This window comes from Sus scrofa, chromosome 6, assembly GCF_000003025.6.
Source record: "Sus scrofa isolate TJ Tabasco breed Duroc chromosome 6, Sscrofa11.1, whole genome shotgun sequence".
NCBI lineage: Eukaryota > Metazoa > Chordata > Mammalia > Artiodactyla > Suidae > Sus > Sus scrofa.
Window position 1 is genome coordinate 46232331 of NC_010448.4, and position 12930 is coordinate 46245260.

Consider the following 12930-nt stretch of genomic DNA (forward strand, 5'->3'; position numbering starts at 1 on the left):
CTGTCATAATCTGAAGTATTAACAAACCTAACAAACTATTTTATTTCACATTTTATGCTATTCTCCATAATTATTTTCTTCCCTCATGCCTTTTTAAAAAATTCCAGTAGTTTTATTTTATTGTTTTTTTTTGGCCATACCCACAGCATGTGGAAGTGCCCCTGGCCAAAGATTGGATGCTCGCCACAGAACCACAGCAGTGACAACACCAGATCCTTCCACTGAGCCACAAGAAAACCCCCCACATGTCTGTCTCTCTCCCTCTCTCCCTCTCTCTCTCTCAACTGTCAGCCTAAACCACAGCCTGGGCAACGCCAGAACTGAGCAGCATCTATGACCTACACCACAGCTCGAGGCAATGCCTGATCCTTAACCCACTGAGCAAGGCCAGGGATTGAACCCGTATCCTCATGAATATTAGCCAGGTTCTTAACCGGCTGAGCCACAATGGGAACTCCCCCCTTCCATGTCTCTAATTGCTTGCATCCATGCCCTTTTTTCTTCTAAGGATTTCTCATGCCATCTGCTCCATCAATCCTACTCATTCTATTCTAATTCCTCCATCCTCTTTCACTCATATCAGGATCAGTCAACACTTTGGTGTCTTTTTTTTCTTTTTTAGCTACTTTTTATATTTTAATCACCATCCTCCGTTTATTCTTATTAGCATGAACCAGTCTACTCTTTTTTTTTCCCCTTGGCCTCTCCTGCAGCGTGCATAAGTTCAAAGGCCAGGGTCAAACCTGTGTCACAGTAGGACCCAAGCAATGGCAGTGACAATGCTGGATTCTTAACCTGCTAAACCACCAGGTAACTCTGAGACATATTTTAGTTTTCTGGATCAATTTTACCTTAAACATGACTCCTGATCTTGGCACATGTGTTCTACCTGTTATTCTGCTTGACTCTACTCGCTTCACAGCAGTTCCCTCTCCAAAGTTTACCCTTTATTTATTTATTTATTTTTTTGGTCTTTTTTTTGCCATTTCTTTGGGCGCTCCCTCGCATATGGAGGTTCCCAGGCTAGGGGTTGAATCGGAGCTGTAGCCACTGGCCTACGCCAGAGCCACAGCAACGAGGGATCCAAGCCGCGTGTGCAACCCACACCACAGCTCACGGCAACGCCGGATCGTTAACCCACTGAGCAAGGGCAGGGACCGAACCCGCAACCTCATGGTTCCTAGTCGGATTTGTTAACCACTGCGCCACAACGGGAACTCCAAAGTTTACCCTTTAGAATAAGGAACTACTCTTCCTGAAATGATTTTTCCCCCTATTTCTGGAGTCTTCTCTAATAGGAGTTACTAGCTCCTAAGCATTACTTCTCACGTCTGCTTACCAGTCCTCATTCTCTGACATGCTTTTACCTAATTTCAACTCTATTGGGAAATGCTCGTGTGTCTTTTGGAGTTCATGGGCTTTTCCTTGTCTGAATGTCACAGAAACTGGAGTTTTCTGTTTTGTTTCCCACTTGTGACTTTTAATTATTTCCAAGAGGTGAAAGGGGTGGAATTTATATGTAAGCTGTTGTACTGACCATACTAATGAATTATTTCCCCCTAACTGGGAGAGTCAGAGGTCAAAACCAAGACTGAGGAGGAATTGCTAAATGCTACAAAGAGAGATGGAAATTTGTGAAAGGAAACTAAAAATGGAGCCAGTATTGCTAACAGAGCTCTCTAAAACAGAGCTGGGTGGCCATGGAAAAAGTATGTCCTATGTATGCCTCAGCCCAGGTGTAATCCCAACTTCCAAAAACTCAAGATACTTATTAGAACCTTACCCTAAAATGACAGTGACAGGCTACCCTTACTGACAAATATTTCCTTTTCTACAGTTAGAGTCAATCACAATCCTTCTAGACAACTTTAGTAACTTTGTGGAGTTTGCCTTTATAAACCCCTCTTTCTCTTCTGAAACACTCGGTTTTACCCAAATCTGTTTCCGGAATTGCAACACCTAAGATGCTCAATTAAACTCTTATTTGTAGCCTTCTGCATTTTCTTGGAAGAAAGAAAACAAGATCCCTAAGGCATCAGCGGGTAGAGATCCACAGCCATACATGAACAGAGATACGATTTTATAAAAAGACAAATCTGAACCTACGTGTCAGACCAATTGGTTTGCTTTTTGCTTCTTCAAAAGTCAAATAAAACTGACGGTAGCAGAACATACACCCTGCAGCATCACTGTTTTCCAGATGAAGAGAGTGGTAACTCATCCAATTTCATCTATGCCCTTATATACTGAGGCCATCACCAGAGTCAATACTGCTATCCCCAACAAACACACTGCTGGATGCTGCCATCCCCCTCACCCCATTCCAGCCTAGCCACTCTCCTTCAGTTTCCCTGGTGCACGTCGGGTCTCAGACTCCCGGCTTTCGGCTCCCCAAGCAGTACAGGTCCCACACCATGTTAATCCACACAGTAAGGCAAAAACGGCGATTCAGCCAGTCCGGAATATTTTCAGCGTGAGCTACAACTCCTAGAAGATCTTGGGCGCCATTCCTTCACTGTGGGGTAAGCTCTGTGCAAAAAGCCAAGGCAATCTTCTACTTGGACCGGGGCTTCACCCACTCTGACTCTAGCCTACATTTCCCAAAAGCTCTTGTGGCTCTAATCAACTTCCGGCGCGAATCCAGTGATCTTTTTCTGTTTCTCAGGGAACATATGTCTCCCCGGGATTGGCCAGGCCCTTGCAAGAAGCTTGTTCCAGGGTGTGGGCACTGTATCTCGATTTCCAGGCTCCAGGAAGCGATTCCGAGAGGGGAAAAGGGGTGTGGCCTGGCCCGGGCTGTGCGATGGCGGATAATTTGAGGGCCGGGAGCCATCTTGTCCGAGCGTATCTGTCCGGACTACATTTCCCAGAGGCCCCGAGGCGGCATAGGGCCGCCTCTTCACTCGCCTGCAGGACCCTCGGCCTCCGGGGAAGGGGAAGGGCAAGGTGAGCGGCCTAGGTCTTGGGGGCTGGACCAGGTTCCGGAGGTGCATCTCTTAGGGTCTGAAGAAACAGTCTAGGCGGGTCCGGAGTATCGGGCCTGTAGGATTTGATTGGGCTGGGGGAGGGGGAAGTGTCGGATTCCATGTGTGCGATGGTGACTTTTTGTGACTGTGCGGCGCAGTATGAGAGTGTGATTGTATGTCCCTGTGGTGGGTGTGTCATTGTGACTGACCATGCGCGTTGAGCGCTGTGTGCAGGTGTAACTGAATATCCTCATTGTGGTGTGTAATTGTGACAGTGTTCGGTTCTGTGTGTAGGTGTGATCGTGTCCCCGTAGTGGGACTGTGGTTGTATGTATCCAGATAACTTTGTGTCATTGTGTGTGTTGGGGGGCGGAACTGTAGAGAATCTGTGATTATGCTGCTATGACTGTGTTATCTGAGGGCAGTATGTGATTGTGGTTTTATGGATGTTAGCAGTACTAAGTAAATGTGCTGGCTGGCTGTGCCTGTGAGGATGTGTGAGTGTGATCATGTAGCACTGTACATGGCACTGTGTGTGGGGTCGGACGGTGCTTGTAATTGTGTCAGGCTGACAGTGTGTGTGTTCCTGTGGTTGGTGTGTGAGGTCAGGACTGATTTTGGTCTCAGGCAGCAGACTTTTCCCTTTCTCAAACTAGGAATGCTCAGGGCAGCCTAGATTTCCTCTGACTTCTTTACATACCTCCTCTCCTTGAGTGATAGGTGTAAGTCCAGGGTAACCTCTGATCTGATCAGTCTGAGCCACAAGAAAGACCTGGCATTTCACGGTTCCTTTCTCCTTCCTCAGCTCTGCTTTTCTCAGAGAGGTCCCCAGAGGAAGAAGGAGGAATGGCTGTAGACCAAGCCAAATACAAGGTGCGCTGGGATTTGGTTTTCGATTTATAAGTAACCTGGAGCACATATGCATGCTTTCCTAGGGTATAAACATACTAGTGGAATTGCTGGACCATAGGATATGTGTATTGTGGTGGTATACTAAAAAACATTGAATTGTATGCTTTAAATGATTAACTTATGTGGTGTGAAGTGTATCTCAATAAAGCTATTAAAAAATAAAGCTAACCTAAAATGAGTGGATTAGAATCTAGATAAAACAATTTTGGCAGTGACTTGATAATTGTTGCAACCTGTTAATGGGTACATGGAAGTTTTTTATACTATTTAAATTCTGCTTTTGTGTATGTTTGGAAATTTCTATATTTAAAAGTTAAAACAAAAAACTAATGTCCAAGAGTGAAATACTGGAAGCCTTCATAGTAAAATCAGGAAGAAGGCACCATGGAAAGTATTATTTAACTTTTTTTCTCTAAATCTATTAGAAAAACAATACTCCATAGGAAACAACTACAAAACAACTGCCTTATTCTTTCCCATAACTTCTGCTATCAGACTTTTCAATAGGCCAGTTGATTTCCTGCCCATAGATGAGTTTTTAGTCAGTGTTGGATAATAAACAGTGTCCATTTCACTGAACTAATCAGTACCATAAATTTTTTTTTTTTTAAGTTTAACTTCCTGGTTCCTTTAGGTAGGAGTTTGCAGTGAGTGAGATAGGTTTTTGTTTTGTTTTGTTTTTTGTTTTTTGGCTATAACCATGGCATGTGGAAGGTCCTAGGCCAGGGATTGAACCTAGCCACAGCAGTGACCTGAGCCACTGCAGTGACAGCACCATATCCTTAACCCGCTGTGTCACAAGGGAACTCCTGCAGCGAGATAGTCTTGATAGCTTCTCTTTCCTTTACCTGAACTTCTCCTCCATCGAACTAGATATTCTAAACTACCTGAGGTTGGGAGCAGGGAAGGGAAGAGTGAGTAAGGGACAAGAAAGGTATTAATTATATTGACACTGGTCCTCTCTTGCCTTAGGATATGTTCACATACTTTTTTGTTATTCTTGTTGGCCACGCCTGCTGCATGCAGAAGTTCTAGGGCCAGGAATCGAACCCATGCCACAGCTGTAACCAAAGCCTCAGCAGTGACAATGTGAGATCCTTAACCCTCTGAGCCATGAGGGAACTCCCTCACATCTGACTTTCATGAGGAGAAGGCAATGGCTCTGTAGTTCCTACATTCAACCCTTGGGCATTAGTCCTTCATGGAGCCCTTCTCTAGAGGGCAAGGTCCCCTACTGGAAATCCTCTTGGTAGGCTTGGAATAAACCTAAACCCTGTCCAGATCCTATTGTTGTGTCCATGTCTAGTCCCAGGGGGGGAAACAGTCCCCATTCTTTGTGCCTTCTAAACTCTGGGGACACAAGGAAAGTTCTCCTAAGAACTCTCATTCCATTCCACTTGAAATCCTGGTGGCACTGGGGTCCCCTCTTTTTCCTTATGAGATAGCATACCATTGCTTTCCAAAAATATACCTATCTCATACACTCTTCAATCTCTGAAATACCTTTGGAATAGCAATTGAAATGAACCGAGGACACAAAATCAGTTTCCAGCCAGCTCTTATGCATCATAACACAGCCAAGGCTTTCACTGTGGAATCAAAGTTTTGTGGCCCATGTTATCTGGCTCTCCTCCAGGGTTTCTCTTAAACTGAGGATGAGAGAGGCACATTTTAACATCTGTTACACACTGAAAACTAGTGCAAATAATAAAATTCAAATAGGTACTAAGTCAGCCTCCTTAAATCAATAGACTTTGTCTATTAAAAAAAAAATAGGTGGAAGATATATTGGGAAAAGACACCATTTAAACAACCATAGGAGGATAGTGTAACAGAGCTCCCACCATGGTGCAGCAGGATCACTGGCATCTTGGGAGCACTGAGACCCAGGTTCAGTCTTCAGCCCAGCACAGTGGGTTGAGGATCCGGCGTTGCAGAAGCTGTGGCTTAGGTTGCACCTGTGGCTCAGATCTGATCCCTGGCCCAGGAACACCATATGAGGCCAAAAAAAAAAAAAAAAAAAAAAAAAAAAAGTGTAGCAGATTTCTCATTGTGGCTCAGCAAGTTAAGAACTTGACAATAGTGTCTGTGAGGACAAGGTTCGATACCTGGTCTCGCTCAGTGGGTTATGGATCTGGTGTTGCCACAAGCTGTGGTGTAGGTCACAGATGGGGCTTCAATCTGGTGTTACCATGGGTTCAGCATAGGCCTGCAGCTGCAGCTCCATTTTGACCCCTGACTTGGGAACTTCCATATGCTGCAGGTGTGGCCATTAAAAAAACAAAACAAAACAAAATATGCCGCAGGAAGCGGCCCAAGAAAAGACAAAAAGAGAAAGAAAGAAAGAAAGAAGAAAAACAGTGTAAGACACCTAGGAATAATCTGAATAAGAAATGTGCATGATAGATATGAAGAAAACTTTTAAATGTTCCTGAAGGTCACAAACATTAACTTGAATACACTAAAAGTTATTCCGTGTTCAAGGGAAGCAAGGCCCAACATAATCACAGAATTCCTTCAAGTAATCTATTCATTTTATGCAGTCTCAGGGGGAAAAAATGCCGGTACAGTTTTTTTTTTTTTTTTTTTTTTAACTAATCTGTGTTCACATGGAAACTTTTGAAAAAGATGAGTAATGAGAAGTTATTATTATTTTAAAAAATCTAGATAGTCGGGCTTTGGAGTCAGAATCTCTTTTTCTTTTGCTCATTCATTAGGGCAGTTTTAGATTTACTGCAAATTTCAGAGGAAGGTATGGTGATTTCTCATATACACCCTCCCTCCACCTGTGCTTAGCCCTTTTTTTCTCTTTTTTTCTTTTTTTTGTCTTTTGAGGGCTGCACCCGCGGCAAATGGAGTTTCCCAGGCTAGGGGTCCAATCAGAGCTGTAGCCAACTGTCTATACCACAGTCACAGCAACATGGGATCCAAGCCACGTCTGCAGCCTACAACACAGCTCACAGCAATGCCTGATCCTTAACCCACTGAGTGATGCCAGGGATCAAACCCACAACCTCGTGGTTCCTAGTCGGGTTTGTTAACCACTGAGCCATGATGGTCCACTTAGCCCATTTTTGACATCCCCCACAATAGTGGTACATTTGGTACCATTGATGAACCTACATTAACATATCATCACCCAAATTCCATAGTTTACAATAGGGTTCAATCTTGGTTTTGTATAGTACGTGGGTTTGGACAAATGTGTAATGGTCTATATCTGCCATTGTGATATTGTACAGAGTTGGGTTTTTTTGGTTTTTTTTTTTGTCTTTTTGCCATTTCTTAGGCCGCTCCTGCAGCATATGGAGGTTCCCAGGCTAGGGGTCGAATCGGAGCTGTGGGCACTGGCCTACACCAGAGCCACAGCAACTCGGGATCCGAGCCACGTCTGCAACCTACGCCACAGCTCACGGCCACGCCGGATCCTTAACCCACTGAGCAAGGTCGGGGATCGAACCCGAAACCTCATGGTTCCTAGTCAGATTTGTTAACCACTGAGCCACGACAGGAACTCCTGTTCAGAGTATTTTAACTGCCCTAAAAATCCTCTGTGCTTCACCTATTCATTCTTCTGCTCCTCTCTTCCATCCTAACCCCCCATCTTTTTAATGTCTCCGTAGTTTTACCTTTTCCAGAATATCATATCGTGGGCAGATACAGCTTTTCATATTGACTTCGTTCACTTAGTAATATGTCTTTCCATCACTCCATAACTCATTTCTTTTTAATTGCTGAATAAAAAACTCCATTATTTAGAAGTCCCCAGTTTATTTAAGCATTCATCTACGAAAGGACATCTTTTTTTTTTCTAATTATAACTGAATTTTTTTTAAACGAATGTTTTTGTAATTATGACTAAAGCTGCTATAAACATCTGTGCACAAGTTTTTGTGTGGCCTCATTTTTCAACTCCTTTGGGTAAATACCAAGGAGTGCCGTTGTCAGATCATATGGTAAGAGTGTGTTTACTTGTGTAAGAAGCTGCCAAACTGTCTTCCGAAGTGGCTGTACTGTTTGACATTCCTACCAGCAATGAATGAGAGTTCCTGTTGCTCCACATCCTCACCACCATTTGGTGTTAATCAGTGTTCTGGATTTTGGCCATTCTGATAGGTATGGAGCAGAGGGGTCTTAATATATCAAGATGTTAAAACTTTTTTTATTTTTTCATGTTTGGCCACCCCACAGCACATGGAATTCCCAGGCCAGGGATCAGATCTGAGCCACAGTCACAACCTAAACCGTAGCAATGCAGGATCCTTAACCCATTGTGCTGGGCTAGGGATTGAACCAGTGTCCCAGCGCTCCTGAGACACTGCTGATCCTGTTGTGCCACAGCAGGAGCTCCTAAAACATATTTTTAAATTATAATAAATAGAGAATGAAACGGATCACTGAATCACAAATACAGAATCACACATACATCCAAACATGTATCATCTATAATGGTGGCATTTATTTATTTATGTATTTATTTGCTTTTTAGGACTGCACTTGCAGCATATGGAGATTCCCAGGCTAAGGGTCTAATCGGAGCTACAGCTGCCAGCCTACACCACAGCCACAGCAACGAAGGATCCAAGCCGCGTCTGTGACCTACACCACAGTTCACAGCAATGCCAGATCCTTAACCCACTGAGCAAGGCCAGGTATTGAGCCCACAACCTCATGGTTCCTAGTCAGGTTGTTAACCACTGCGCCACGATAGGAACTCCGATGGTAGCATTTAAATCAGTAGGGAAAATATATTCCATAGTCGTCTGTTCTGAGGCTCATCTTTTTTCCCCTCATTTCAGCATACCCAAAGTCAGGTTATATCTTAACTAGTTTCTTTCTTTCTTAGTGGCATATAAATAATGATTATTTTGAAATATTGTATTACTCATATGTGACTTGGTATACTTGGGTAGGCCCCTGTGGGGGAAGATGAAGTAGAATTCCTAACTCATATCTTATACTAAAATAAAATTATAATTCATATTCTTATTCTATTTTCCTTTACCAAATAGTTTTATACCAAAATAAAATAGCAATTGATTAAAGACTTAAATGTAACAAATGAAAGCATTAAAGTTGTAGAAAAAAGAGAAATTTATATAAATATGTCTAGGTAGGGGAGCCCCATTGTGGCTCAGTGGTAACGAATCCCACTAGTATCCATGAGAATTTGGGTTCACTTCCGGGGCTCGCTCAGTGGCTGTGGTGTAGGTCACAGATGTGGCTTGAATCCTGCGTTGATGTGGCTGTGGCATAGCCTGGCAGCATTCCCATAGGCCTGGGAATGCTGTGGATGTGGCCCTAAAAAGCAAAAAATAAAAAATAAAAATAAATAAAAACCAACCAAAGCCAGAGCATAAGGATGAGGAGTGCCCCACTGTGAGTATGGGTGTGGGTATGTAGTGGGAGAAGTTGACTTTCTTAGCTTTGGGAAATGAGATTTGATTAGGGAAGCCTTTTTTTTTTTGTCTTTTTGCCATTTCTTGGGCCACTCCCACAGCATATGGAGGTTCCCAGGCTAGGGGTCGAATCGGAGCTGTAGCGCTGGCCTACACCACAGCCACAGCAACACCAGATCCTTAACCCGCTGAGCAAGGCCAGGGATCGAACCTGCAACCTCATGGTTCCTAGTCGGATTTGCTAATCACTGAGCCACGACGGGAACTCCCTGATTAGGAAAGCCTTTTTAAAAAATTAATTTTATTTTTTATTACTTTAAAAAATTATAGTTGATTCACAATGTTGTGGCAATTTCTGCTGTGTGACAAAGTGACGCGATCATACACATATTTTATATTTTATATATATACATATCCCTTTCTTATATTATCTTCCATCATGGTCGATCTGATTAGGGAAGTCTTTAGTCCTTCTAATTAGCGTGAACTATGTTCCTGTCCAAAGGTACCATTTAGGTGAATGTGGCTTGGGGACCTGAGGGCTGCAGAGGAGGGATCTGCTCAGAGCAACAGCATCACTGGGATGGGGCAAGGTCTTGCCTGAATCACTTGGCTGAGGCAGGAACCTGGGTTGCTCGGGTGGAGGAGAGGGAATCTGCTTCTGCGTTCGTTTGGATCACCTAGCCAGGGTCTATCTTGCTGCAGCTAAAGTGGGGGTTTCTGGGGTTGGAACGAGGAGGATTTATTGCATACTCCCACTAACTGGAGTTAAATCCTGAGATCAAGGGAAGTCGAGGTAGTTTTGCCTGGACAGTCTGAGAACTGTAGGGTCAGTGTGATTTCTAGAGTATGTCTTTGCTTCCCCTGCCCTCTCAGAACACCTTCCTTTTCCAGGAGAACGGCCCCAAGGAGGATTGATTGTCTCCTCTAACACTGAAAGCCATGGCCCAGGTGAGTTAATTAATGTTTTTTTTTTTTAACCTTTCTGACATCCAGGTTTTCTTAAGAAAAAAATCCTTCTTTTAAGGGCATGTGAGAGTTTGTTTTCCTTTTCCTGACCTTTCTGGCTGTTAGGGTCCTAGTCCCCCTTTCCTCTCATTCTAACCAAATAATCCTGTTCCTACGCGCCCCTCTTCTTTTGACTCAGCATTAATATTTTCATTCAGTAAATAATTGAGCATCTCTTTTCTCAGCCCTCTCCCAGGGCCTGAGGGCAGGGAAATGCTTTTTCTTAAAGGAAACAAGAGAAGATTTGTAGAATAAACTTGACCTGTCTGGGTGGTGATTTGATGAGGCAGAGGTATGAGTTGCTTAGCTGGGAGATAAACATGGAAAAGATTATCTCTGCAGGGTAATTCCATTGGGGCTCAGCGGTAATGAACCTGACTAGTATCCATGAGGACATGGGTTCCATCCCCAGCCTTGCTCCATGGGTTAAGCATCCAGCAAAGCTGTGAGCTGTGGTGTAGGTTGCAGATGTGGCTCAAATCCCACATTGCTATGGCAGTGGTGAAGGCCAGCAGCTACAGCTCTGATTCATCCTCTAGCCTGGGACCTTCCATATGCTGAGGGTGTGTTCCTTAAAAAAAAAAAAAAAAAAGCAAAAAAAAAAGATTATCTCTACAAATCAGTATTTTCTAGTAAAATAGTTCGGGTGTGGCCCTAAAAAGCAAAAACAAATAAAAAAAAAGTGTTGCTCAAATTTCACATGTTAAAAATTCAATGAGTGGAGTTCCTGTTGTGGCTCAGCAGGTTAGGAACCTGGCCAGTATCCATGAGGGTTTGGGTTTGATCCCCAGCCTCACTCAGTGGGTTCAGGATCTGGCGCTGCTGTAAGCTGTGACATGGGTCACAGATGGGGGTCAGATCTGGCATTGCTGTTGCTGTGGCTTTGGTATAGGCTAGTAGCTGTGGCTCCAATTCAGCCCTAGCCTGGGAACTTCCATGTGCTGCAGGCATGGCCTTAAAAACAAATCAAAAAAAATTTTTTTTTAATAAATCTAGGAGTATTAAGACCAGGTCCCTGCCTTACCACTTCATCCTACTCCCTAAAGGCAAACATTCTCAACTCTTAGCTAAATCCAATAGAATTTAACTATATTTTATTTATTTATTTATTTTTGTCTTTTGTCCTATTATATTTATATATATAAATATAAATATAAAATTTATATATATATATTTTGTCTTTTGTCCTTTTGCACCCTCCACATATGGAGGTTCCCAGGCTAGGGGTCCAATCGGAGCCATTGCTGCCTTTGCCACAGCCACAGCAACACGAGATCCGAGCCGCGTCTGCGACCTACACCACAGGTCAGGACAACACCAGATCTTTAACCCACTGAGCTAAGCCAGGGATCGTACTGGCAACCTCATGGTTCCTAGTCAGATTCGTTAACCACTGCGCCACGCACGACAAGAACTCTGAATTTAACCATGTTTTAAATTAACATTCCTGTGTTGCTCTTTCTTGATTAATCCATTTTTAGACATTTTCTAGGTTTTTTTTTTTTTTTTTTTTTTTTTTTTCTTTTTTGTCTTTTTTGTCTTTTTTGTTGTTGTTGCTATTTCTTGGGCCGCTCCCGCGGCATATGGAGGTTCCCAGGCTAGGGGTTGAATCGGAGCTGTAGCCACCGGCCTACGCCAGAGCCACAGCAACTCGGGATCCGAGCCGCGTCTGCGACCTACACCACAGCTCACGGCAACGCCGGATCGTTAACCCACTGAGCAAGGGCAGGGACCGAACCCGCAACCTCATGGTTCCTAGTCGGATTCGTTAACCACTGCGCCACGACGGGAACTCTGCCTTTCTAGGTATTTAAATGAAGGTATATGTGGATTTAGAATTGCTACCTCAGGAGTTCCCATCATGGCGCAGCAGAAACGAATCCGACTAGGAACCATGAGGTTGCGGGTTCGATCCCTGGCCTCAATCAGTGGGTTAAAGATCTGGTGTTGTCCTGACCTGTGGTGTAGGTCGCAGACGCGGCTCGGATCTCGTTTGCTGTGGCTGTGGCATAGGCCAGCAGCTACAACTCCAATTTGACCCCTAGCCTGGGAGCCTCCATGTGCTGTGAGTGTGGCCCTAAAAAATAAAAAAAAGAAATTAAATAATATGAAGGAGTTCCCATTGGGGCTCAGAGGGTTAAGGAAAAAAATAAAAAAACAAAAAACCAAAAAGACAAAATAGAATTGCCACCTCACATTCTCTACTTCCTTCCTCCACAACAGAGTTATATTACAATTATGCTTAAATTGATGCTATACACATGATTAGGACCTTGTAAATATTCTACTGTAACTATTCTTTACTACCTCACTTTAGAAAACCTTATAAATAATAACCTAATAAATTCCAGGCACAGAAAAGTAGTCTTCTGAAGTACCACATGGTCACCACTGAGTTTCTGTTATTATCAGCTCCAGTCAATCTTGTTTCACCTGTTATGCCACCCATTTCTCCCATGCATACTCCCCTCCCCTCACTCCCGCACACAGGATTCTTTTATTATTTTGAAGCAAATACAAATTAACATATATCGCTAAAATATAAATATTATTTATTTTTTGGCCATGCCTGTGGCATGTGGAGGTTTCTGAGTCAGGGATCAAACCCATAGCAGCAACGCAAGCTGCTACAATGACAATGCTGG

At 43.5% G+C, this 12930-nt stretch overlaps 1 protein-coding gene across 4 annotated transcripts in view; it reads left to right on the forward strand.

The window, feature by feature from the left end:
• ZNF383 (zinc finger protein 383) overlaps positions 404-12930 on the forward strand; it is a 48338-nt gene continuing 35811 nt past the window's right edge. Inside the window, exons 1-3 of one of the 4 annotated variants that reach the window (XM_021097184.1) lie at positions 424-2946; positions 3772-3839; positions 10172-10228. In XM_021097184.1, coding sequence (XP_020952843.1) covers positions 10220-10228 — 9 coding nt within the window. In that variant the 5' untranslated portion in view covers positions 424-2946; positions 3772-3839; positions 10172-10219. Of the gene's footprint in view, positions 2988-3771; positions 3840-10171; positions 10229-12930 lie in introns of all 4 variants that reach the window. The other 3 variants (XM_021097185.1, XM_013998484.2, XM_021097186.1) reach the window with 3 other exon arrangements.